The sequence below is a fragment of the Cygnus atratus genome, chromosome 15, assembly GCF_013377495.2.
Source record: "Cygnus atratus isolate AKBS03 ecotype Queensland, Australia chromosome 15, CAtr_DNAZoo_HiC_assembly, whole genome shotgun sequence".
Lineage (NCBI taxonomy): Eukaryota > Metazoa > Chordata > Aves > Anseriformes > Anatidae > Cygnus > Cygnus atratus.
Window position 1 is genome coordinate 2,162,386 of NC_066376.1, and position 26,795 is coordinate 2,189,180.

Genomic DNA, 26,795 nt, shown 5'->3' on the forward strand with positions numbered 1-26,795 from the left:
TAGCTATTCTGGTACAAAAAATGATTTAACTTCTGCTAGAACACCTCTCCCAGAGAGCCCGGCCTGACAAAGGACCTGTTCTGCTGACGGCCCATCCCTGCAGACGTGTGCCCTGGCACAACCCACAGGGAATAAAACCACAAATGGAGGCTTCGTGAGGTCACCGCAACAAGCATTTTTCCTTTCAAACAAAGGGGCAGCTTTTCCCATTCTTGTTCAAATCTATTAGAATCCTTCATATTAATACTCAGGAGGGAAGGAGCAGGGAGAAAGGCAGAGCCATTTGTACCGGACCTACAGGGCTGCATCATTCTGCTAGTGACTGGACCGAGACAAGCAAGACTTGCAGTGTAAAAAAAGTGGACACTAAAGTATGAGGTCCCCATTAAAAATTTTTTTAAGCATCTCTAGTTTCATTTAAAAGCTTCAGTTAAACTCAGACCACGTTTTACTCGTTATTTTACTGAAATGAAGAATAGTCTACAACACCAGCAAGAAAACCAGCGCAGCAATTAAGCACTTCACCCAGCCTCTGGGTCAGACATTAAATACTCTTTTGTGCTCTTGCAGTGCTTCTGGATGCCTGACAGCCTCCTCCTACTTCAAAAGGAAAAGTTCGGAGTTGCAGAGGGAAGAAAAATTCAGCATCTTAAGACAGACATACTGAGCTCGTGATACAAGCATGGCACTGTTACGTGCATGCCCCGTGACCCAGACCGCACGTCCAGATTTAGCCTGAGCACACCCTGAATATCACAGCTTGTCTGGGGACAAAATGCCCAGAATTACAAAAGCTGCCCTGTGTATTCCACTTAAAATTTGGCAAAGGTGGTCTCAGCCCCACATTGCACAGGTACCAAAGTTAATCTCTAAAAGCTAGCCTAGTTGTGAGCACAACCAAAGCACACCTTATTTCATACAGTTCGCCTATGCTTTGGCATAGCCGACTGCAAACTAGCAAAGTTAAGAGCCTAGGGCCAGGACAGCATCCCGGCCCCAGTTCTCAGCTTCTGAGGTTCCCAAAGCACTCCTTATCCTGGGAAGTCCATCACAGACCTCACGCCAACCTGCTGCAGGAACAGTTTTCTTCCCTGCACGCACAGTAGCTTTTAAAACCCACCACGCATGCAAAGTACCAGGACCATCCAGAAGGGCAGCTCCATCCTCCAGTACTTGGCCCTGCTGTTTCCTGCTGATTCTGTGATTCTGTAATTCTGTGATTCCTCCGAGGATGTGACCCCAGAGTTTGGGCCCAAGTGGCCTCGTCCCCCCCAGCCCCTCATTTCCCGCAGTCATTAACTACCTTCCTTTGCCATCCAGTCGAGCACCCTTCTCCTTCTGGATTTTAAATCCTTTTTTTTTTTTTTTTTGGTCTGTGCGTGCTTTTAAGAACCAAATGAAGGTGTTACCATATGCTCAGGGACTTTCGGCTCGTCCCTTGTGGTGCTGTCACAGCGGGCTCAGCTCCCCGGGCACGTAGCCCATTCCCCAGCTGCCGTGGCTCAGAGGAGGTGGCCGGCAGAAGCAGGGGGCAGGCGGCGTGTCCTGCCTCTCCCAGGGGACGGTCTGCTCCTCCAAAGCTTCCCTGACTCTGAGCCCAAGCCAGCTGGACAGCAGTTGAAAGACTCGCTCCTTCAGCAGCACTCGGGGTCTGGAGACTCCAGCCCAAAACAAATAGAAGCGTTTAAAATTAAAATGGAAAAAAAGAAGGCAATAAAAAGAATAAATTGTTCCTCACTGGCTTAAAGAGAACTCTGTTCTCCCTTGTCCCCCTGTATCCTCCTTGAACTGGTTTCCCCCTTAACAGCCCAGGAGTGTTTGCTGGATCAACCCACGGGTCCATGCCCAGCAGTGCCAGTCCACAGAACTCAGCGCCTGCAGAGCACCATTAGGGCTGCCTGCACAATAACCACAAATAACAGGGCCACGGGGAATTTCTTCCTCATCTCAGACACCTTCATTGAGTCATCCTGTAACTCTGACCAGGAAAGCCTGATAATGTTATCTTTTGCCCTGTTACAAGTCACTGAGGTCTTCAACAGATGCTTTGGAGACGAGTCAGACCCCATCAAAACCTCTCCACCTGTCCACACTTGGGAGCCAACATTAAGAGACCACCTAACACCACCTGAAAATCAGTGCAGAAAGTTTCAAAGCCACCTCAGTCCCAAGTCCAGCACTGCCAACCGCAACCAGCAGAGCTCTCCACATCTCAGGTACTCTCAGCCCGTGCCAAGTGCCACCACAAATCTCTGGAGGACGATGAGAAATTATTTACAACCCCCCCCTTCTCCTTCCCCACATTTCGTTGCACTGCGCCCGGCATCCCCTTCTCCAGGGAATTGAATGTCACAGTATATGCACAATAATAATATGTTTTTGACCACCCAGTGACCCATTTCAGAGGATCTAATGAAAAACGTAACCACAGATGACTGAATTGTACTGCTGGGTTGCTTTGATTCCTTTCTCCTACCCCTAGGAGAAAGAACCTAATTTCCTGTTTAAAGCATTCGATGCCACAACTGAGATGAAGCTGAGGCAGCACCACCTGTACCACGTTTCCTTCCCACCCACCTTTTCTCTCACCCCTTCCCCCAGAAGAACCTGCCCTGTTCCCTCAGTGTTATTGCTGCACACCCGGAGCTACCTGCTTGGGGCAGTGGAACTTATAAACTCCAAATCTAAAGTAGCAAAGGAGGCAAAAAAAAACAACAAAAAAAAAACACCTTATCTCAAAAATCAAGAAGCAATTCCTTTCAACCACAGCATCCACAGAATGCAAGCTCTGGGCTCTGCTTGCATTCCTGCTAGCCAGCTCATCGCTGCAAAGAGACCTAACGCTTGGTCCTGAGCTTCAAAACCCCCTCGGGAGGAGGCGTTTGGATGCAGTCTGCTGGACACTGGTGGTGGTTCAGCACACCAGGGGAAAAAGGCTCCCCTCTATCCCCTTGTCCTTCCGCTCCTCCCTCAAAGACTTGAAAGACAGAACAGCCACTCAGAGCTACATGGACATGAGCGGATTCCTTTCAGCAAAACCTCAGGACCCCCCAGCACCCGCAGAGGGTCCACAACTCCACCTTCCGCCCACCTTTACCAGGGCAAGCGACTGGGAGCAGAGGAGCAGTGCAGGACGTGCCTGCCCAGCGGGGGACAGAACACGCTCCAGTCTGGTTTTCCGTTTGGTTGTTTTTTAAAACTGAGAACAGTACAACGCTGCTAATGCCACACCGGTACGCTGAGCACTCCAGATTGCATTATGAGCACTAACAAAGCTCGTTATGCTAATTTCTTAGGTAGCCTGCTCCTGAAGGGCCAGGTCAAGCCTTCAGCCTCCTACCCCCACAGGCCCACCCTCCAGCTTGAATCACGCTGTGCTTTGGCAGCGGGGGGAGCATTATTCCCTCCCCATCCCACCCCCAAACAGAAGTCAAGCAACACAGCTAGATTTTGCTGCTGTAAGGGCAGAGACTCCTGCATCTCTGGAGAGCAGGATGATGCTTGAATATTTGCCCTGTAGTAACGTATCTAGAAAAAGAGACGAGCAATTTTGGAATAACTTGGAAACGGGCAGCAGAAAGCAACTTTTTTCAAATCGTGGCTTCCTTTCACGGTCTTAAGTTCACACTGAGTTAAGAGCTCAGAGAACAGAGCTTTTCAGAAAACCGAAGCTGTTATCCTTCACCCACTTACATACCAGCTGGAGTAGGAGAGGAATGAATGGGACAGGACTAGATGCAGGGCTGCTCCACCACATGCAAATCCTTAAAATTAAATTCACTGATCCCATCTGTAACGAGGGTGCCCTGCCACATGCTGTACAGCCAGACCACGCCGGAGAAACACGTACCACATCCTCACCTTGGGCACCTCTTCATGGCGTGGCTTTTCAGCTCCCCAGAGTTACTGCACCAGCTCCACGCAGGCACAGGTGCAGGTACCTGATGAGGTGAGCTAACAAAGCGGGGTTTCCCAAGGGCCCATTCCTTTAGGGTGTGTCTTTGGGGCCTTAGCACGAGGACCAGCTGAAGCCTATCATCCAGTTGGGGCACTGACAAATTTTATTATTTTTTTTTAAAACCAAAGTCTACACCACAGCCCTTCCCTGCAGCAAGGCAACACGCAGACACTCACTATTTCTCCTTTCCTTTTCACCTCCCACAGGTTTTGTACATTTATCTGGAGGACTCCAGCTCTCCTCTGGATAGAACTAAAAATTGATAAACCATCTCAAAGGAATTCCCTTGCGACAGCCATAAAGGAAGGCACTGCACTGCAGGGGCAATGTGTAGCATGGCGTGTTATGCAGCTGCTGCTCCTCTCGCAGAGGATGGTGGCAAGTCCTCCTTACTGGGCAAAAGAGCAGGGGCATGCCTGTAATTCATTGGAATGAAAAATGCCTTCTCTCACGTGCCCACATCACTCCCTACCAGATTACCAACCTCAAAGGGCAACAGAATGTCAGCAGGTACAATAAACATAAGAATTACAGAGAAAAAAACAAGGCAAAAAGACTGTTAACCTACCAGATCTGTCCAACGTTGACCAAGGAGAGGTAGAGAACCCACAGGACAGCCATGAGGACCATGTTCGCACATCCAGTCACCAGTACAAAGGCTGAAGTCGCCAGGCCGACCACAGAGATGTTGTCCAAGATGCTGTCCATGTCCGACCAGTCCAGAAACCAGATGATTGTTGGGGCATAGCTCAGCGCATCCAGGTTTATCTTCCCTTTGAAATACTTTTTGACACTCTGCAGGTAGAGTTTACATGGCAGCAGCCCCTTTTCTCCTATCAGCTGCTTGTTTTGATGGTATGCCACCAGGAAGGCCACAACTAGAAGGAAAACACAGAGAAAAAAACAGTATTAGGAATTACCCAGAAATGTACCTTTTGAGTCCAGAGTTACAGAAGAACATTCACGCGTTGTGAAGGAATTCGTTCATGTCCTCATCTCCACTACACTACAACACAGTCACGTCTATTAACCACGATGTTGAAGGCAGAGGAATTCTGTCTCTGCCTTCACACCAGGAAATGGCACAGCATCTGTTTTGAGATAAAATTTCTCCTCAGCTGCTGTAAGGGACATGCCACTTGCTTCAGGCAAACTCAACACCACACTTCTGGGAAAATCTCCCTGCGAGCACGCGACCTGACCCCGCACACAAGCAGGAGGCTCAGCCCTGCTCCGTCAGACTCCCCATGACCCCGCGTTAGTCACATATGCTGTTAATCTCCTAACGCGGACGAGGAAAACAGCTTAATTGCATTGCAGATGCAGAGTGAAAGCAATGCATTAATTCCAAGACATTCAGATGGAATTTGCTTCCTACAAAACGTATTTGTAGAGGATACACCAAGAAACCCTCAGCCCACACACAGATACCGGGGAGCGCGATTTGAGCAGCCAGAAGGGTGCCCACAGCTGTACTTTCTGACCCCCTGTATTTCAGTTGCACAAAATACTTTGCAGCGTCACACCTCCATCACAAATGGTGGTGGCAGTGACATAACATCCGCTGCTGCCAGCACATACAGCCCGTGGCAGATAGCAGATTTTATCCGCAATGTTATGCTTTGACTTCAGCGGACAGCCTATTTCCATCTTTACACAGCATTATGTGGGCATTTATCAAGTATTGGAATTTGTCCTCATATTAAATACACTTGATATTCCACAAGGTGGTTAATGAGACAGCTTAAGTTCATACACAGCATTCCAGCGGTGCCCAAAACACACCTTCATTTGTCTGGCAGTGTAATGGTTAAACACTGCAATAGCAAAGGCCAGTAGTTATGGTATGGGCTGCCCTTTTGGATCCTCTCACATCCTGGTAGGTTGGAAATACAAAGATTTAATATTTTCCCGTTCTCTAAATTGCTACTTTTTACATGTCGCTACAGCTCTCTTGTATAGGATCGATGCTCTTGCACTGGACAATCTTAGTACAGCCAGATGCTTTTTTTAACAGCACATAAGCAATTTAATTACAGATTATAGACCTAGAATTTGATGTTCTACAGAGCAAGTTGGTCAGCTTCTAGGGATTATCTCATATTTTAGGCATCTCCTCTAGTTACCAATTTGCAGTTTGTAACTGCAGTAATCTCCATTTCTCAGGAAAAAATGAAGGCCGACATTTCCTGATTAGGCTGCACACGTTTTGCTCCCAGCAGCTAACTTACCCACGTTTCAGGCATTATCCAAACACCAGCCACGTCACACGCAGCAATAGCTGAGGTCTTACAAAATGCTAATTTATCTCCCCCCAGTCCTCCTTTGTTAATGATCAATTCTGTTTTCTTCCTTATCGGAATGCTGTCGTTCTGCAAACAAAAAATGTTGGTGCTCGTCTGGTCGCTGTCTCTCACTGGGAACCCTGGTAGAAAGCCCGACTGAAACTGCACCCCGAGTTCAGGCCTGGACCCCCATTTCCTTCAAGTCAGACCAGCAATCGCAAGTCTGCAACCCCAGGGAATAAAAACAAATGTCCCGTTCCCCCCCAGCCACACAGGAAGGTCTCCCACGGACTACAGCTAATCCCCTAAACACCTGCCGCACCTCCCTGCACACAGCACGTATTTCGGTCTCGTCGGGAAGTCACCACGAAGTCACAATCCCACAGACCTGAGGGCACTGCGAGGGTTCCCACTGATGTCGGCAGGTCCTGAGTCCCAGCACCAACACAAAGCTGAGGGTTTCAGTGTTTGCGTCTCTTTCTGCCCATCTTTTATACACCATGAAGGACTTTACAAACCGATAAAGACTCAGGATATTTTACTCAATTATGGACAGGAAAAAACTGTCCGCAGCACTAAGGAATTGGGTTTGTACAGCAAATTAAACGTTCTGTATTTTAGATTGTAATGTTCTGTGTTTTAAATGTTCTGTATTTTGTATTTTTCTACCAATACTTTGTTCAGCATAGCTTTGTAATCAGAAAACCCAACACATAAAACCAGTAGAAACAATGCTTCTGAGCCTCAGACAATATCTTCAGTTCTGGGTTAAAAAAAAAAAAAAGAAAAAAAAAAAAGATCAACTATACCTTAAAACTCCACAGCTTGACTTCCCCTGATTAGCACAGCAGTCTGCTGCCCAGTTTTCCAAAAGCGCTAATCAAATTCACCTCGGAACACTACAGAAATTGCTGCCCCAACCCATAACTGCTACACAATTTTTTTTCCTTAAAAAAATCTAAATTAGACCCCTGTACAGTATGCAAGATAAACAAGGAAAGGGCAAATTAGGAAAAGCAAACTATAGCAATTGAAGAAAAGTACACATTGTATGTACAAAAGACTGCACAGCCTTTTTAAATCTGAAAGCAGCAACGACTGCATTATAGGTTGGTGTGAGCTGCACATCCAGAGACTGCGCAAATTGGGCTCCAGAGTGGTTTCCCTCTGAACACCGATTGCTTTCGAGATGCTGCACTGCTGGTATTTTGCATGCAAGGATTTCAGGGCTAAACCCCATCGGCAACAGCCCTCCTTTGATGAGACACTCGTCCAACCAAGACAAACGCTGAAGGAGCCACCTACATTTGGATCCATCACCCGAACCTTTGGGGCGCACGGCTGGCGAGTGCCGTTCGTGGCTCACAGTTTTTGGGGCTCTGTCCTTGACCCAGCTCCCTCTCCTGGACCTCCCCAGGCCACGCCGCTGCCTCGTGCCACGCTCCCGCTCACCTCCAGCACCTTTGGGAGCACCTCTGGAGGACACATCCCATTTGTATTGCCAGCTTCCCAAACCCCACAGCCAGGTCATCCAGACCCACTCTGCCATGGCACCAGCTACACCCGCGAGAGGCTTCACCCTGAAGGCAGTGGTACCCACGTCCACCCTCCAGAAACATGCAAGAGGGGAAGATAAAGACAGATTCTGCAAAGGATTTCGGCAACGCAAGAGATGCACGGATCCAGCAGGGGTGAAAAAAAGAGTTATCTATCAGCTTGTCAGTGCTTCTTCTCCCTGAACACCTCTCCAGAAGCTGAACCCTTAAATCGACTATAACAGATACCGCTTCCTCCAGGGAAGGATCCCTCCAGGGATCTTCACTTTGATCTTGGTTTAGTCAGAAGAAAAAGTCCCTTTTGCCCCCAAAGCTTGTGCTTTTGTTCCTCTTCCTTAACCCCTACTCTGAAGCCTCTCACCTTTGGCCTTGTATTTGGGGATTTTCCACTCCCCATCTCCCTGCTGCCTGCAGGTAAATAAAACATGGTCAGCGTGCATGCTTCCACCCGGGGCGCTGCCTGGCAGGCTTGCTGTGCTGTCAGGGCACGGGGGCAAGGTTACCTGCTTCTGATTTCCCCCTGCTTCTCCCCAGGGGCTGTTGTAGGAACCCAAACCCGCTGGGCAGCGCTCCAGCCAGCCCCGGGTGCCCACCCGCACAGCACATTGGCCTCGAGCACCCCCAGGGGCCACAGCACTGCCCTGCTTCCCCGCAGCCTCTCCAAACGAGCCAGGTCTTACCCAAAGGGATGGTGGAAGGGCAAGAGGAGCTTGGACCCGCAGCCGGCATCCTCCGGGTACCGCTGGTGGCCAGGCAAGCGGCAGCACCACAGCAGCAACCCCTCCGACTGGCTGTCACCTTCGGGTACCACCTCACAGAAGGAACATAACTGAGAAGGGAGCTTTTCCTGAGTTCAGGAAACACTTTCCCAGCCGGGATGCACAAGCTGATGTTTTCCCACAGCTATCCCTTCCTGTGTCGCTGATGGGAACGATGCGAGGCTACGGGTGGGCTCCCAACCCAGGGGTGTCCCCTGCAGGCCCCCAGCACAACTGGGCACATCCCACATTCTCCAGACCCGGAATAAAGCCCTGTCACCTTCCCCACCACCCTGTGGCTGCTTGCCACCTGGACTTTTTTTTTACCAGTGCTGCCCGGATTTGGGTGCCTTCACCCATGCCAATCTCTTCCTTCTCCCCAGAGCACTTTGCTTTTCTTCAGACTATTCACTCCTCTGCAGATGGAAAAAAAAACCCTCGCCTTCAGCGACTCCCATGCTCCCTCCCACTCAGGAGGCAGACGGAGCCTTTGACAGCTCACATGGGAGCACGCTCCTCTACCTGCTGCGAGCTGATCTTTACATAAGTAATACATGTAAATTGTCATCAACTGCTAATAGACCTTCGCTACTTATCCTCACCCCAGAAGGTGCTTTACTGTATTTTTCCATTAATTCCCCCCCTCCACCTTCTCCCTCCCCTCCCAGGCTCCTCTCTCCCCCAGCTGAAGGTGTTCCTTGTTCAGAGCCACATGCTACCAATAAACACAACCGGAGCATGCCGCACAGGAGTCACCCATCTGAAATGATTTGGTCTATCCACATTGCCCTGTCACCTCAGTTCCTTTCCCCCGGTCCAGGCTCAGCCTGTCATGGTAGGAGAATGAGAGAATCCCATTCTTCATGCTCTGTAAAGATTTAAAGATGTGAAATCCAAGACTTTCCGGTCATATGGCTTTCTCTCCCCACCATTAAAAGAAGTCTCAACTTTTGCTTAAAGCCCAAACCACAAGAAGAAATGAACCAAAAGCACAGAGCTTTGCATGAAAACCAAACTACGCTTTACACACAAAAAAAATGTCTGCCCGGAGCCATATATCACGTGCACCTTTGACCCAACGAGGCATTCAAAAAAAAAAAAAAAAAAAGCCCTATGCTGGATGCTGGCAAACGGAGGTTGTACTACCGACACGGGGGAGAATGTTCGTGGTCTCCTCGCTGCTATTAGAGTTTTCAATTGATAAATTCCCCAGCAAAGTTCTGCAACACAAAAGCAAGAACGCGTAGTACTAAGCAAAGAGGAGTAGTGAAATCAGGCAACCCCCTTTTCATCCTGCAATCCTACAGCCACCAGTAAGCACGCAAAGTCCGTTCTTAACACTTTTTTGTTTTATTGCCATTAGCAGCGGCGCAAAAGACTTCGGGGTGGTTGTGTCTGGCGGCTTTTTAAGCGCGTACCTCCCCATTGTCTCTTTGCTTTGGAATAGCATGAAGCAAACACACCAGGCTGGGCTTTGGTGCTGCTCACAAGTTCCCCCCCAGCACCCAGGCTGTTCAGAAGCACACCAGCAGCCGTCCAGCCTGCAGCCAAAGGATGCTCTGGGATGCCTCTGCCCCCGAGCAGCTCCAGGCAAGCAGCAGACTGGAAGACAGGTTTGCTCTGTCTCAGTTCTTGTTATCGCTTCCCTGAAACTATCACTGCTTGCTATTAATTTATCTTCCTATGGTGCAAGTGCTTAGATCAGAACCAAACCTGCTTCTGCCACGCTTACTGGGCACTCTCGTGCAGTTAAATGGGGAGCAGGGAGCTCACGAGCCATCAGCGCTAACATCCTGCCTTTGTGCAGGCTTGCTAACAAGCAGTGCGCTGAAATAAAACCTTCCAGGGCAGAAAAAGCGTCAGAAGCTATACCAGCATCCTGGCTAGGCAATCTGAAAGTGACTGAGAGCCTCTTCAAAAAACTGAGGGAAGAGCAAGGGAAAGCAGGGCAGACGGCAGAGAGGGGAGGAAGGACACCAGGAGAGCGCCAGGAACCTGCAGGAAGTCGAACTCCCCCGCGGAGGCTTTAGATTTCAGAGTGAGGAAGAAGTAGCATGAACCTCCCGTAGTCCTAGCTCTGGGGAAAGAAAATACTACTATTAAACAATACATGAGGAGAAGGAAGATAAACTGTATTTACATAATAGCTTTTATTTCAAAGCATTCTACAAAGCATGGCTGAAATTGGAAAGGGCGGTATCTAATTACTTAAACTTCTACATCTGGAATCTGATGATAGTAATCATCCAAAAAGGGCACTTAAAATGATTTAGAAGGAGGGTGAAGGGAGCAAATAACACGTATTTGTTGTCAAGAGCTTTGGGACCAGCTATTTACCTGTAACAGCTCTTCCACCAAGACCCCAAAGACTTTCTGTACTTACAAAATGTCAATCCCTGCCATAAAGAACACGCAGCACAGGACCACGACGGAAAGACTTCAAATGTCAAAACTACATTTCTCCAGGGCTCCCCGTCCCATGAATTAGAGATTGCAATTAGCCCTTGAAGACAGGCCTTAGCCGTGGAAGTCTGACAGACAGGTCTTAACCGGCACACGGCACTGTACAAAGATGCCTCCGTAGATCAGAGGCGTCTGGGCAGCCGGGCGCAGGGCAGGACCTAGGGAGTTGTTCTCAGTGATCAAGGCTGGTTTCTGCCTGACTGCCCACTCTTCCTCCAGAAGTGCTTTACCACTTGCTCTGCCCACACTTACTTGGAGTAGAGAAAGAGGCCCCAGACACAAAAACGTCTGAGGGCTGTCGGTTATAAGATGGCGCCTAACTGAGGAACGCAGTTCTCGTTACTATTCCAAACAGAACTGCACAGAGGCACTTTACGTGTGTTAACCCTCAGCTCGGAGAACCCCGCCGGCCTTCCCTCACGCAGGCAGCAAACCTCGCTGAGCACCTCCAGCTCGCACCCCTTCTCCCCTTCCTTCCCCTTCCTGCAAGCAGCGGTGGGCTTGGTCGCCGGCCTCCACGAATCACCAGATCCTCTTCCACCTTCCCATCTCCAACCTGCCTCTCAGACAACAGTCGCTTTGCCAGGGACTTCCCAGGCCCTGGATGCTTCTGGAAACCCCCTTCAAAGAAAAAATAAAAGGTGGAGAGCTGTTAAAACCAAAGGGGGCAGGGGAGAAGGGAGGGCACAACGGACACTTCACACCTGCCTGTCCTCCTTCCAGAGGTAAAGATCCAAAGGGAAAGCATCTCCTAGGCTTGCAGCAGGCAACAAAGCGGCCCCTCAGGAGCAGACTTGTGCACCAGGGAAGGAGGTGAGGGACAGAACTGCCAAGCATGATATGGGGGCCTGTCATGTCCACATCACTGTACACCCCAAATGGTGTTTCTCTCTACTAATCCACGGGGTCCTTCACTCTCCCATCCCTCTCTTTGCACTTAGCAGAGAGAACAAGCTCCCAGCTCACACAGCTCCACAACTAAGCAGGAGCTGCAGCCATCGGGGTGGCTGCTCTCCCTGACAAGGTCCCCCCCCAGAGGTTTTGTTTCTTAACACGGCAGGAATGAAAGGGTTACACTGAGAAGGGTAAAACGAAAGAAGGGGAAAAGCATCCCACAACCAAGGAATGTCAAACTGTCACAACGCCATCAACCGTTTCCTCAGCAAGTCTGAGACTCGGTGTGTGCAGAATCGCCACGTCTGGGAAAAAATAATCTGTCAGAGTAAATGGTTCCATCTTCAGAAAAGAGAATTGAAGAGGTGCTTGGCACAGAGGCTTAAAATTGTTTTCTGCTGTTTCTAAACCCAGGCTCACAGAAGAGATCAAAAGGCAACGCACCTTCCCTGGAGAGCATCCCACCCCGACAGCCATGTCATGGTTTCGCAGCCTCTGACAGAGGAATCTGCCGGATCGCGGTCTCCCCACCTCAGACACATCAATCAGTTCCTACCCCACCGAGGTCCCGGCTGTAGGCTGTACGGCATCTCCCCCATGTCAGGATCAGCGCTGGCGTCCCTACAACACTGAGGTGACGGCCAGAGCTGGAATCTGACCCGTCTCCAACCTGGCCCACGTTTCTGGCTTTGGGTCACTTGGCTGTTACTCAGCCAAGATGAGAAATCACTGTTACTTGATTGCAATCACACACAAGCTGCAAAACGAGCAGGTAAACTTTTCTCCTCTTGTACCTCTTCCATTAGAAAGGACGGAGCCGGCCTCCTACCCTGTTCCTTCCAGCCTCTGCTTCTGGCACCTAAAATCCTTCCTCCGAGGATAGCTCTCAAAAGGGTTTTCACGTTCTGGACCGCGAAAGCATTTTGGGGCTCCCTCCCACCACTTCCAGGCATTTCCACTCGTCTCCTCTTTGAGCAAATCCAGCTCTTCTCCCTCTGTTTGCTGTCACCATGCATTCAGTCAGCAGCCTTTACTTCAGCTTCCTCCTCTTGCTTTCATGTGCCCTTTTTTTTAATTTCCAGGCCGTAACTCGCATCACCCTGAACACGATGCTTGCTCCTCACCTCTTACCACTCTAGTTGTCCCAAATGAGGTCTCCCACTCACCAGAAGGTCCCATTCATCCGACTTGCTCTTTGCCATCCTTTGCCTCAATGAATTTCCACCCCTGCAGCCACTGCCTGCTCCCTCCTTCCTGCCTCTTCCCATCTAACACACCGCCGGCCTACAGGGCAGTATTTTTTCCAGGACGCGATACATTTATAGCCCCAAATCCATGATCGGAAAGCAGCAGCCTCCACAGAACACGCAGTGGAGAACGCTGATCAGTTGTTCATAAGGAAACTGCAAACTGAGCTCTGGGAAACTCAGCAGTCTGGATTTACACACAGGGGAATATCAGAATCGCTTTCATTTTGACTGAAAGAGTCGTAACCCCGCATTTCACCGAGAGCTGAAACCAAACTAGAAACAGAGCACGTGTCAAAAACATACAAAACTACAACTTCTGCATGGTTTTGATGCAAAATAATCCAAGCAGGCTGGCAGCCTACAAATCCTAACGATTTTGTGGACAAATCTGGGGCAAGTTTAAAATTTGTAATGTAGCGTGTTACATGTCAGTTTAGGTTTCTCTGCGAATATTTTTTCAGCGGCGGGCTCCGAGCACGGCTCTGTGCCTTGCTTGCCAAAACGAGAGCCAAATGCACAGGGCTGAGGAGGAAAACCAGCTTCACCACCTTACGTTAGCGGCGACGTTAGGCGCTGAGGCGTAGCGTTGGCACCCAAGGACGCTGTCTTCCTCTGGTCCTACGTGCAGCTCCTTAGCTTTAGCTCTCCAGCATCCCTCGAGATGAGTTTCTCTCGCAGCATCAGCTCATGACACCTCTTGATAAAGGACAGCCAGACCCAACGCTGGGTGCAGGCAGGAGCGGGCTCTCTCCTTCCACCCCCCCAGCCCTGCACCCCCTCTTTAGAGCACGGGGCTCTCCCCCCACCCCATTTCTAACCCCTCAGGCACCCAAGCGCACACCCCGCCACCCAAAAACCGAGGCAGCTTTGCGCTGAGCCAGGCGGGGCCCCTCGGGGCGACGACCCCCGCACCACGGGGACCTGCGGCCGCACGCCCCCGACCCCCGGGGGCCGAGGGCTCCGTGGGCCGGCCCCGGCGAGCGGGCAGCCCCCAGCCCCGGGGCTCCGGGCGCTGCAGACGAGCCAGCCCTGCCGCCCCCAGCTCGGGGCCGGGTTCCCCCCCCCCGCACCTTTCCTGGACTCCCGGGAGAGAGGAGAAACGAAAAGCAGCGCTGCCCTGCGGGAGCGCCGGGACACTCACGGTACAGCAGGGCGACGGCGCGCAGCAGCACGATGCGGGTGAGCCAGAAGGTGCCCGGCGTTACCGGCGGCACCAACCCGCCGCCGCCCGCTGCCGCCGCCGCAGCCGCCGCCGCCCTCCCCGGGGGCTCGGGGCCGCCGCCGCCGCCGCCGCCCGCTGCCGCCCGCCGCTGCCTCAGCGCCGCGCTGGGCGCCGCCATGTCGCGGCCTGCAGCGAGCATGCGTGCGGCCGGCCCGCCCCCGGGGGCCTGAGGGGGTCCGGGGGGGGGTCCCTAGGGGGTCCTGGGGGGGGTCTCCAGGGGTCCCCGGGGGGGTCCTCGCGGGTCCCCGGGGGTCCCCGGGGGTGGAGGTGCCCCCGCGGAAACGCAGCCGTGGTGGGTGGTGGGTGGGGGCCTGGCGGGGAGCGGGCTTGAGGTCACCGGGGGGGGGGGGGGGGGGGGGGAATGGGGAGAAAAATGGGGTTTGTGTGCTCAGATCGGTGGGAACGAAGGAGGAAGTCTTGAAAAAGGAGCGAAAGAGGCGACGTTTTTCAGAAAAGGAGGGAAGGGGGAGGTGCTCGCTCGGACGTGGTGCTTAGGGACATGGTTTAGTGGGTGGCGTTGGTGGTAGGGGGGTGGTTGGACCAGATGACCCTGGAGGTCTTTTCCAACCTCAGTGGTTCTGTGATTCTACAACCCCCTTTCTCCATCGGCGTCTGTAGGGATGGCAGAGGCCGGTGCCAGGCGTGCCGGGGACACCCGGCTCAGAGTCACACACCAGGGCCACACACCAGGCCGGGCCCCGAGCCCCGCTTTGCAGCTTGCCCACCGTCCCCACAACGCCCAGCACCTGGCCCCGTGCACAGTTTCACCAAAAATCGCTCCAGCTTTCCACGTCGGCTCTTTCGGATGCTGCCGTGATTTCTACTTTGTATAGTTTATAGCTGCCAAACACTTGACTCTCTGTTGAGCTATGCATGTTTTTCTTTAACCAAAAGCATTTTAATAAAGTGGCCTCGGCAGTCGTAATCAATGGTTTTAGAGGTGCATCCCGGCTGAGTAAATACCGCGTTGCTAAACTGCGAGATGGTCTCTGAGAAAGTATCTTTTATCAGGTGTAACATTATTCAATGCTTTTCAGACTGTAAACCAGTCCCTTATAAATGCCTCTTTTGTTTTTCCAGTTTCCCATCACTGCTGCTTGCATTGTTCTCATTACAAAAAAAAAAACACCCCACACACGACATAATGGTGCATTGTATAGGCAAAGAAAAATAAGCTATTTGTTAAAGGCCGCGGGTATACTGCAGTTTCGCTCTCCCTTTGGATTAGCCACAAGGTTTGGCTAGATAAATTTAAATAGATGTAAGCTAATGGTTTCCTTTGTGAGGTCTTTATGAAACTTTTACAGCAAATTCCACGTTAAGTGGCAATGTCTGTAAAACAAACTGGATAATTGAGGAAATTACTGAGGAAAAGTGGAGGGCTTAGACTAAAGATTTAGGAAAAAGGGAATAATTGGAGCTGGGAAGGGGATGCTGAGCTCGGTCGGTTTTCATTGCAAAAGATTGCCCTGAGGTCTGCCAGATGCACAGGTTGGGACAGTAGCGGCAAGGAGCAGCAAACAAAACTGACCCACACTCCAGGGGCGTCGTGTGTCAACGGCGCCTTGCGTCGATACGAGCTGCAAAGTTTTAAGTATATTAAATTGCATAAAAATGTTGTTACTCTAAAGAACTGATCCAACTCTCATAAAAGGCAATAGAAGCCTTCCCTTTAGCTCTACTGGAAGATGGATCAAGCTATAAAGGAAAGCGCGCAATAAAATGGTGGATTACAACATTAAATTACCTCCTCTCTGTTCTGCACTTCACGCTGGTACGCAGCTTTGTGTGGACTGTCATCTGTGTTTGGTTTTCTGCTCACTTTTTTTTACTAGCTTTTATTTTCACGATGTGATTTTTGCTTGCATTCCCTCTTTTCAAACCAAGGTATCATAAAAGAAAACAACATAAAAACCAAGCAAGTAACACAAACGAGATATTTAAGAGCGAGGCTCTGAGCCTTCGTCTCAAAGGGAAAGTGATTCATAAATGTCAGGCCCGCAGGCAGGCGCAGAGGCATCATTGATGCTGATCTTCATTCAACAAAATGCGAGCCGCCGCGTCCCCCCGCCCGACCCTATTTTGCTGTGTTCCAAACAGCTGCAAAAGTGACCGAGAAACAAGCATTTACTGTCACAGCACCCAGCAGCTGTCCCCACCAGCACCTCAACCCTGCTGTCCCTGGCACCCTAAATTACTCTGTGTTCATTCAGGTCTAGTCTTTCCCCCCTCTGGCTGCCAGGAATTGGGTTTAAATAAAACAGAGAAAGTGAATGTGTGCAGAAATAAGTATTTTGTAAAGCAGCATTAACATTTGGGGACTCCTCTAAAGAAAACATACATTCACTTACATATAATGCTCTTACACACAATCCCACTGAGCATTCAGCTGTGTCTGCTAAATGGGAGATGGGGATCTCACAAAGAATTTGGGAGCTTCCTTCCACTAGTCAAGATTTTTCCAGCGGTAATATTTTTTCCATTAAAATCCCTGATCCTTCCCTGTGGAAATCCGATCTTTAACTCCAGGGTTAGCAGGATTAGGACTGAAAAGGATTTTTGGAGGAAGAATTACTTTTTTCCTACTGTATTTGTACAGCATCTGTAACAAGGAGGTGTTGATTCAGAAGTGGGATTCCTAAGCAGTACTCTAGGACAAACAATTAATAATCGCAGTAATCCTAAGTGATAGAACTGCGGTTCTCCATTATTTTGAAAAAATGACGTCCAGCCTGCAAGAAGAAGGAACAGATCTCTTGCTAGTGTCTCACCTGGCCTTTAAACTGTAATTGTCATCGTAAAGTGTCGGTGATCACTCAAAAACAAATTTTGCCATGTCACTGGTATTTTAGAATGTTCGAACAGGAATTGCACCTTGACATATCTTTTCTTTTCTGCTGGTTTTGGTCTTTACACATACAATTTTTCTGAGACCCAAACAGACGGCTGTCCCTTTTGGGTTTGTGATTGTATTCACCGCCGGGTCCGTGGCTGCCAGCACCAGCGTGCAACGGCAGGCTGCGAGAGCTGCACAACAAAAACTCAGAACAAGCCACTCGTTAACATTTACCCCTGGGATATTAAAAATTAATAATCATAAAAGCATTTGTTAGTAAGACCTATTTTATTTTATTTTACCAGAAACTCCCCTCTATGCCAAACGTAGCATGTAAAGATTTTCGTGAAACACTCATTGCCTTTGAAATTAAATCTTTCTAAAAATAAGTTCCTTTTTCACTAATGTCTCTGCCATGCTGAAACCCAGGACAGGACGTAGGAATCTCGTGCACTCCTCTCCACTTGCCTTTTAAGCAGGAGAGAGGTCAGTGGAGTCCTGCCCAGTGCAGGTGTGCAGAGTTTCTTGTATCAGCGCCAGGTAAACGCTCATGGGTTGGAAAAGAGCTGCTGGGGGACATGTTCCTGCATTAACTTTGTCCTGCAGCTGCCAAACCTTTCCTGTCCAGAAAAAGGAGGGACACATGAGCTCAGCACCCCATTAACGCAGTAAAAACTAATATTAAGCTAATATTTAAGCCTCTCTCTTTTCACCCTATTCTCAGCAGACTTTAGCAGCTGTGCAAGGGTGCAAGCTTGCTTCCAGTCACTGGGATGTGAGCCTCGAGTCCCAGCTCCTCGCAATCCACAGAAATGTCTCCAATAATGGGCTCTGGATGAGGCTGCACAATAAAAACTTGTTCTTGCAGTGGTGGGAGCACACAGTGACTGGAACGCAGTAACTCTGATGGGAGCACACGGTCATTTTTCATTCCTGCTGTGCAGGTGACACCAAGAATTTTGAGAGCACAGCTAAGCACAGTGGTGGGAGCTATGGAAATGCTGAGGACCAAATACCCACAGCGCTCTTTAAAATTTACAGAAGGGTTCTGTCCCTTCTAGTCCTCCAAATGGATCTGACTCCTTAGATTCCCAAATTATCCAGAGCAACAAAGATCATCTCACGGGAATGGATGACAAATTTTGGACCAAAACTGATCTGCAAGCAGCTGAGCAATATAAATCTAGGCTTAGAAGCGTATGAGCAGGCACTGGTTGTGTGCTGGAGCCTTCACAAGCACACAGCGCAGGATTGGACCCAATGCTACGGCTCTTTTTCAGAGCAAAGCTTTTCTGCTCTTCAGATGCTATTTTAATTGAAATTAACTGAAAGTTACTGCAGGTCTTTTTTTTTTTTTTTCTGTTAGAAATCAGTAGCTTTCCTGAAAAGGACTAAACCTCGTTTCATAGAAATCTCTGAACTGCCACGGAACTGCTGTGTCCTCTGGGCAGAGCATTAATCCTGCAGATGTCAGAGGCTTATTTTAACACGATGCACAGGTTACTCTTATCTGATTAGGGATTGTTTTTTCTTCTCCCTGTAAGGCTCTTTCTATTTGCTCTTTGAAATTCCCATGTATAATCTGCTCGCAGTTCAAAGGTAGCCAATTTTTGAACAATGATAACTTTACCACTTGGTCAGATTGAGCGATAGAGCCCACCTTTTGGCTGGGCCTCCCCAGCCAGGGAGGGAGTGCACATTGCAGAGCATTTCCCAGCGAGTGCAACAGTTCCCACATGCTCTGAAAACGACTTCCCTGCTTTACACTGACGACAAAATGTCCCCTCCCTCGTGTTAGTGTGGCACTGACCGTCTGAAGCCAAGGCACACGCATGCTCCTGCAGAATGAGTAGGTGTAGAGGAGAGGAACCAGGGTGGGAGGTCAGGGTGCTCCTGTCCCACGGTGATTCTGAGGGTTCCCAGGGGACAAGTGACAAAGTGACGGAGCCAAGCACACAGACGTGGTATTCAGTGCCTGATCCCAAGCAACGCTGGTGCTAGCTGGCCAGGAACTTTATTGGAGACAGTGTCAGACTTCAGAAAAAATGAAGCAACATTGCCTACGTGTATAGGTGCCTGATGGGCTCCTGCTGTGCCCGCTCTGCCAAGAACAGCCAGCTTCTTTATCCCTCTGTTCAAAATCCCTAAGCCTACCCCATTTGGGTGCTCTGTTCAAGCCTCCATTGGGCAATGTGGGTGTCGGTGCTCCCCTCCCCGACCTGCACCCTTGTCCTGAAGGTCCTGAGGTCGGGGCCTGCCCTGCAGCGGGCTGGGGATCGGTCCCTGTGTGCAGCTCCAGGGCACGTGCTCTGCCGTGGCATGTCAGAGAAAATTGCAGTGAGATTCACAGCATCGCCATCCCTGCAGACCTGCGGAGATCGCTCCTGCGAGAGCTGCTGCTGGCTGTGCTGGAGCTGAGCAGGGAGTCAGAGAATGAGCCAAATCACCTTAAAAACGGGGCAGGAGACGCCAGCACCAAATGCTGGCCCTCCCAGCTGCTGCGAGACTGATAAGCTGCTGGTTGGAAGAATCACTTATATTACCCTCTGTCCAGAGAGCATCGAGATGTAAATTATGACCGCCAGTGACAAGATGTACGGAAATTTGAGAAGCGGCTCATCCGATCGCTTCCCCCTAGCAGGGAGCGTAAGCTCCCCCGAGCAGGCTGTGCAGTCTGTTTCTTCTTTGGCCTCTGAGGCATGGTATAATGGGATGGTGAGGAAATAACCCCTTCTGGTTAAGACCAAAGGGCGTGAACCAGGACAGAGCGGGAGCCCGGCAAACAAAATCACTAAGATAAAAATACGCTCACACTTTCTGTGGAACTGAAGCTGCAGCGTGGCTGTACCTGTCACTTCTTTCCCTCCTGTGCCCTTCTTTCTCTTCTGATGTCTGTGCCCTTTCCAGCCAGCAGATAGTTTCCCTGCTTCACTCGGTAGCTCTTCTGTGTCCTTGCCCTACCACTGCTTTTTGGGGCAAGACAGAGAAGTGCTAGGCCAGCTCTGGATCACGGGTGTCACCGCAGGACCTGTCCCGCCACTCCATCGTTTGCCCATCCCTGTGCAAACACCACGGGCCCTTTGTCACCTAGAATTTCAACCTGAGCCCCTGTGAGACAAATGATGCCACTTGAACCCACTTGTTGTGGCTCGGAGGAGGCCCAAGGCAGGGCAATGCGGCTCCCTCCACCCGCTCGGACATGAGATGGCTTCTGCAAGACCCCCAAAGCAGACGTGAGGCAGGGGATGTGCCCTGCCCATTTTCCAGGCACTACCTCTTCCCCCTGCCCACCTCCGGAGTAAGAGGAAGCAGCTCCCGAGAGTTGTCCTCCTCCTCCTCCTCCTACCTGCTTTTGACAAAGCGGAATTCAAGCGTGTGGGCTGGGAAATGCACTTCCCTGCCTGGGGCAGAGCCGGGGAGCTGTGCGAGGCAGCAGCACGCAAGGGGGGAAAAAACAACGTCGCCAGTCCTGGCCGTCCTTGGGGGCTTCTGCTACAGGAATGTGGTGTGTAACTGAAGGCAGGGAGGAGAGGATCGGAGCCCCATTTCTCATCTCCACCTCCATGGGCTTGTCCCACAGCCCCAGCCATGCAGCGAGGCTCGAATCTCCCGAGGAAGGCGCTCACAGGAGAGGCTGCCTTTGGAAGGGGCACTGAGAGCAGCGATCGTTGCTTTGACTCAGCCGCCTCTGAAATGAATGAAATACAATTTACCTGACTCATAGAAATCCAGTGGGGTAGACTTTGCACTGTGAGCTACGAGATCCCGCAGTGACAGGCATTACAGAAATGCATGCTATTTATTTGTCAACTGAGAAAAGCTCTGCCAAGCGTCCCGCAGCACTGCTGAGCCACTGGTCTGAAGCCCCGGGACACAGAAACCCTTCCACAACCTCATTAAGCTTTGGCCTGGGCCCTGGAAGAGACGTTCGGTTATTCCTCGCTCACAAGGCCAACAGATGTAGTATGGCTCAGGGCTTAAAGGCATTTTTTTTTTTTTAAGTGACACTTTATAAAACGGTATTTTTAAAAAATCTTCGCCCAAAGGTAATTCACTTTGTGGCTATGGAAACTGAAAGCTGAAATCTTTAAAGATTATACTAATAAGGAAATGGGAAATTTAAAAAAAATACAAAATCCTGCTTTATCAGAGCACATGCATTTTCCCCTAGGAGCGACACGCACGTTCTGGCACACACAGACATAACCGGTGTTACATTTAAACTCAAAGCACACACTTTATTTCAAGTTTATATTTTTTATGTTGATTATACACTGCAGCAAATAAACAACATGCACCCCCACCCCATTCCCGTTACTTTTAAACGCTGAAGCGCTCGAAGCATTTGCCCGATTTCCATTTTTTTCCTGTAAATTCCGTTTTTTCTTCTCCTGTAAATCTTGCCCTTCACGCTGTTTTCCCGGGGAAGCAGGGGCTAAACCCGGGGCTGGGGAGCCGCTTCTCTCCGGGCAGAGGCGGGACTCGGCGGGTAACGAGAACCAAACACTCCCAACGAACCCTGCAAAAGCCGGGCTGGCTTCGGGAGGGGGTGCAGCAGAGCGAGCACGGCCGACCAGGGCCCGTTGGGGGCTCCGGGGGCTCGCAGCCCGGCGTCTCCCCCCCCTCCCCCGATGCCCCAGCAGCGCCGAGCCCCCGCAGCGCCCCGGGGCAGCGGCGGCACCGGGCCGGGGCGGTAGGAGGGCGGGCAGGCTATAAAGCCCCGCCCCTTATGGAAATGAGCTCCGCCCGCTCCGCCAATGGGAAGCGGCGCCGGGGGAGGAGCCGCTCGCCCTCGCCTTAAAGTCACTTGTTGCCAGGGGCCCCGCTTCGCACTGGACGTGGAGCGCGGCGGCGGGCGCGGGGCGCGGAGCGGGGCGCCGGGACTGCAGCGAGACTTTTACTTTCCTTTCCGCTTTTTTTTCCATTATTCTTATTTTTTCCTGCCGAAATTCCAGCGTTTCTGTGCTTTTCCTGTGTTTTTCCGCTTTTACATTTTTTTAATCTTTTTTTTTTATTTTTTATTTTTTTTTTAAACTTTCGGCAGCCCGCGGAGGGGTGCGCGGCCCCGCCGCTCCGCCCGGGCACCCAGTCGCCCCCGGGGCGGCTCAGCCCCGCGCCGCCCTCCCCCCCCCCCCCCCCATCGTTGCTCGCCCCCCATCCCCGGCCGGCCCGCCCGCCCCTCCCGCGGCCACCAATGCTCAACATGACCGAGGAGCACGACAAAGCGCTGGAGGCTCCGTGCAGCCCCGCGGGCACCACCAGCTCCATGTCCCACGTGGACTCGGACTCGGACTCGCCGCTGTCCCCCGCCGGCTCCGAGGGCCTGGGCTGCGCCCCCCAGCCCGCCCCGCGCCCTCCCGGCGCCGCCCCGCTGGGAGCCAAGGTGGACGCGGCCGAGGTGGACGAGCGCTTCCCCGCCTGCATCCGCGACGCCGTCTCGCAGGTGCTGAAGGGCTACGACTGGAGCCTGGTGCCCATGCCCGTGCGGGGCAACGGATCGCTCAAGGCCAAGCCGCACGTCAAGCGGCCCATGAACGCCTTCATGGTGTGGGCGCAGGCCGCCCGCAGGAAGCTGGCCGACCAGTACCCGCATCTGCACAACGCCGAGCTCAGCAAGACCCTGGGCAAGCTCTGGCGGTGAGTCCCGAGCAGCTCCGCACCGCCCCGCACCGCTCAGCGGCTCCCGCGGGGGCTTCGTCGCGGGGTGCGCGGCCGCCGAGCTCCCCACCGCTTTTGCTTATTTTTCTTCTTTTTTTTTTCCCCTTCTTCCTTCTTTCCCCCCCCCCCCTTTAACTGTTTTTTTTTTTTTTCCTTTCCTTCGCGTCTGTCAGCTTGCCCGCGGGGGATTCTCGAGCCGTTCCGGAGCGCAGCGCAGGAATCCCCCGCAGCCTCCGGCCGCCGAAAAACCCCGCTGCGGGGCCGGGCGCTGCGCCGAGCCCGCTGCGGGTCCTGCCCCTGCTGCGGCACCCTCGGACTTCCCCTGCCCCAGCCGGGATGTGCAGCCCCAGCTCCCTCGTGCCCTTGCTTCCAGCATCCCTGTCCCCGAGAAACTCCGATATTTTTTATTGCATCTCTTACGGTGTTTTTTTTCTATTTTTTTTGTCTGCCTTTACTTGCTTGCTGCTTAACAAGCTGTAAAACTAAGCAAGCCCATTTTTAGCGGTGATCTTAATCTGCTCTCTCATTTCCCTTGTTATCTGTAGCGCTACCCACTGATGCAAACTTTTTTGCTGGGCGCTCTGCTTTCCAGGGCTTGCGATGAGCTGCGCTTTACTGCTTTACTCTGACTGCACCAAACCCACATCTCTCCCACCCGCTTGGGCCAGCGATGCTCCCGCTGCGGGCTGAGCCTCCCCAGGAGTTTGCAAAGAGAGGTCGGGGTGGGGGAGAGTTTTAAAAGAACTAATCCTATTGCTGTTGCCTTCGTGGTTTCTTTGTAAGGACTAAACAAAGCTGGAAATGGGCAACGCCGCTGGTCGCGGCGAGGGGGTAGCGTTTGTAGGACAAACATGGGAATAATATTTGGCTAAGGGATAAAAAGTGGCATTTAAAATGGGCAGGGGGATTTTGTTTTGCCTGGTTAGCAATATCTGAAATGGATGCTTTTTTCATACCTCTGTAACTGATAATTTAATATACTTTTGCAGTATGATTTAGCTTTTTTTTTTTTTGCTACTGCAAACTTGTAATGAACTTCTTGGTCAGTGCATGGGCAGTGGGGATGTATGAAAATAGACGAACTTCTAAGGATGACATTAATTTTGGATCTTTTTCTCTTCCTTATTTAAAAAAAAAAAAAATGAACCCCCAACCAGTTTGTTAAGTGAAAATGAGAAACGTCCGTTCGTGGAAGAAGCTGAGCGGCTCAGGGTCCAGCACAAAAAGGATCACCCGGATTATAAATACCAGCCACGGAGGAGGAAAAGCGTAAAAGCTGGGCAGAGCGACTCTGACTCCGGAGCTGAGCTCAGCCACCACGCGGGCACGCAGATCTACAAAGCGGACAGCGGGCTGGGGGGCATGGCTGACTCCCACCACCACGGCGATCATGCAGGTAAAGGGCGCTGTGGGCAAAAATCCTGCAGGTCCTGGCCATGTTGGTTTGAGACCCGAACCTGCCAGCAGGAACAGGCACATTTGCCCCCAAGCCTGTGCGGGAATATTGGTGGGACTGGGCGCATCCAAAGCCCTGAGAGCTGTGGTTTTATGCCAGGTTGTGTACATGGGCACAGTTTTAGTTACTAAATGCTTGTATAGTCCACTGTGCGATAGGAAATCCCCAAAGTGGAAAAGGACCCCAGTTTTGCAGCAGGACCAGGAGGGCGGAAATTAATTGCAGGGTGATAGGGTTAATAATGCATTTAGCATGTGAAGGGTGCTTGGGGGAGTGGGCCCCATAGACGCAGCATCCCCCCAAATCTCCCCGCTTCTCAGCAGCACCGTGAATTGGCACCGGGTGCGTGTTGACAGATTCCAGGAGGATTGCGAACGTCCTGCAGCTTCAGACGCGTCTGCGCTCTCGCCCAGCCTGGCTGGGGATCTGGCCCCTTCCTGTGCTGCTGGGACAGCTGCTCTGCTCCAGGAAAGCAGGGCTGCCTTCAGGCTGCCCGCTTGGAGGGGTCTCTCCGAGTCCCCCTGGGCTCCACTCCCAGGCGAGGGGCGGTTTGTGCAGTGGGGCTGTCCTGCTGTGCCTCAGGGAAGGACCCCCATGGGGTGCTGCGCGCTCCCCGGCATCTCCGTGCTGCAAGCTTTGCAGGCAGCTTATCCCTCCTGAGGATATGGTCGCAGGGGGATGTCAGCCACTTCTAACCTGGGACTACAGATTTAAATTCTTTCCCCCTCCCAATAGGGAGAGGAAGAAATGAGTGTCTTTTGGCCTCATGGAGGCACCGGGTGTTTTGTGGCTGCTCTCCTTAAAGCCTTGCTCTCCCTTTGTCCCCAGGTCAGACCCACGGGCCACCCACCCCACCCACCACCCCCAAAACTGACCTCCACCACGGCAGCAAGCAGGAGCTGAAGCACGAGGGCCGCCGCCTCGTGGAGAGCGGCCGCCAGAACATCGACTTCAGCAACGTGGACATCTCGGAGCTGAGCAGCGAGGTCATCAACAACATGGAGACCTTCGACGTGCACGAGTTCGACCAGTACCTGCCGCTCAACGGCCACGCTGCCATGCCGGCCGACCACGGCCCCAACGCTGCTGCCGGCTCCTACGGAGCATCCTACTCCCACTCGGCCACGGGCACCAGCGGGGCCAACCAGGTGTGGACTCACAAAAGCCCGGCCTCGGCATCGCCGTCGTCTGCCGACTCGGGCCAGCAAAGGCCGCACATCAAGACGGAGCAGCTGAGCCCCAGCCACTACAGCGACCAGTCCCACGGCTCCCCCGCGCACTCCGACTACGGCTCCTACAGCGCCCAGGCTTGTGCCACCACCGCCTCCACCGCCACGGCCGCCGCCTCCTTCTCCAGCTCCCAGTGTGACTACACGGACCTCCAGAGCTCCAACTACTACAACCCCTACCCCGGCTACCCCTCCAGCATCTACCAGTATCCTTATTTCCACTCCTCGCGGCGCCCCTACGCGACGCCCATCCTCAACGGCTTGTCCATCCCGCCGGCCCACAGCCCCACCGCTAACTGGGACCAGCCGGTCTATACAACCCTGACGAGGCCTTAAAGGATGCGTGGAGCCCCCGAGGGCTTCCCCAACGTATGCACTAATGAAGGAATGAAGACGAAGAACGTGGAGTGCCGCGATAGTTTCCGAAGTGCCTCCTGAGCCACTGGGAACTCTGCTCGTTGCGACTGGATGTCCCCTTGCTTCAAAACTCTCCAAAAGGACAGAGCTCTATTTTTCTTTAATTAAATAAATAGAAGAATTTTTAAAGTAAAGGACCAGCGATTTCCTTTTGAATAAATGAAGGACAGAACCATTTGACTCCTCTGTGAGGACTGAACTGAACTTTCTCGTCGTGGAAGCTGACAAGTGCAAAAATGGAGCGGGGGGCGGGGGGGGGAAGGAAAGACGTTCGAGACTTTAAGGGTCTATTGCAATGTGAGAAACGGACCAACCTTGAGGGCAAGAACTCACTCGGACCAACGGATATGAAAACCGAAAACCCGGCGATTCCATGTAACAATCTTGTGGGAACAAACGAGTCTGGTGGGACCAACCAATTAAATGTCTGAAGTATTTGTTTTTTAGTCAAGAGTTCTTCTAAGCAAGGTTTGGCTGTAATTAACATTTTGTTTTGTTTTTGGAAGCTTAAAGTGTTTTTTTTAAATCTGTTAAATATGTATTTATGTTCTGTATTATTTTGTCTTTTAATTAATGAAGTAATTTTGTGCAAAAAGTAGAATTTTAAAAGATTTTAAAGATGGGGTGGGGAGGGAGCATAAAAATAGTGGAGATGATACAATAAAATGGTGTTATGAGTCTATAGATTTTCTTTGGCTTTTGGGTTTTTTTGTTTTGAACCGCTGCAGCAGTCGTGCTTGAGAGAGGGACTGAACGAATCTGCCTCACGCAGACCTGGTCACGAACAGGAAACTCAAATGGGAATGTAAAATA

The 26,795-nt window shown here is 51.5% G+C and overlaps 2 protein-coding genes and 1 long non-coding RNA gene across 3 annotated transcripts in view; 2 read left to right on the plus strand and 1 right to left on the minus strand.

Annotated features, from left to right (window-relative positions):
• LMF1 (lipase maturation factor 1) overlaps positions 1-14,441 on the minus strand; it is a 193,459-nt gene extending 179,018 nt beyond the window's left edge. Inside the window, exons 1-2 of the mRNA XM_035563396.2 lie at positions 14,306-14,441; positions 4,527-4,836 (exon numbers count right to left, since the gene is read on the minus strand). The gene's annotated coding sequence lies outside the window, so the exon portion shown is untranslated. The remainder of the gene's footprint in view (positions 1-4,526; positions 4,837-14,305) is intronic.
• LOC118256435 (uncharacterized) lies at positions 14,234-15,307 on the plus strand. Its single transcript, XR_004781228.2, has 2 exons — positions 14,234-14,343; positions 15,005-15,307. It is a non-coding gene; the product is annotated as an uncharacterized LOC118256435 (long non-coding RNA).
• A 7,109-nt stretch (positions 15,308-22,416) lies between these two features.
• Positions 22,417-26,078, plus strand: SOX8 (SRY-box transcription factor 8). Its single transcript, XM_035563363.2, has 3 exons — positions 22,417-22,859; positions 24,038-24,276; positions 25,165-26,078. The coding sequence occupies exons 1-3, from the start codon at positions 22,417-22,419 to the stop codon at positions 25,899-25,901; spliced, it is 1,419 nt and encodes a 472-aa protein (XP_035419256.1). The 3' UTR covers positions 25,902-26,078.
• The last annotated feature ends 717 nt before the right edge of the window (positions 26,079-26,795 follow it).

What these genes read in the sequence shown, in the direction of transcription:
- SOX8 (XM_035563363.2), top strand. Translation starts at nt 22,417, where the DNA reads ATGCTCAACATGACCGAGGAGCACGACAAAGCGCTGGAGGCTCCGTGC. An exon ending in ACCCTGGGCAAGCTCTGGCG is followed by an intron (nt 22,860 to 24,037) that starts GTGAGTCCCGAG and finishes ACCCCCAACCAG; the next exon opens with TTTGTTAAGTGAAAATGAGA. An exon ending in CCACCACGGCGATCATGCAG is followed by an intron (nt 24,277 to 25,164) that starts GTAAAGGGCGCT and finishes CTTTGTCCCCAG; the next exon opens with GTCAGACCCACGGGCCACCC.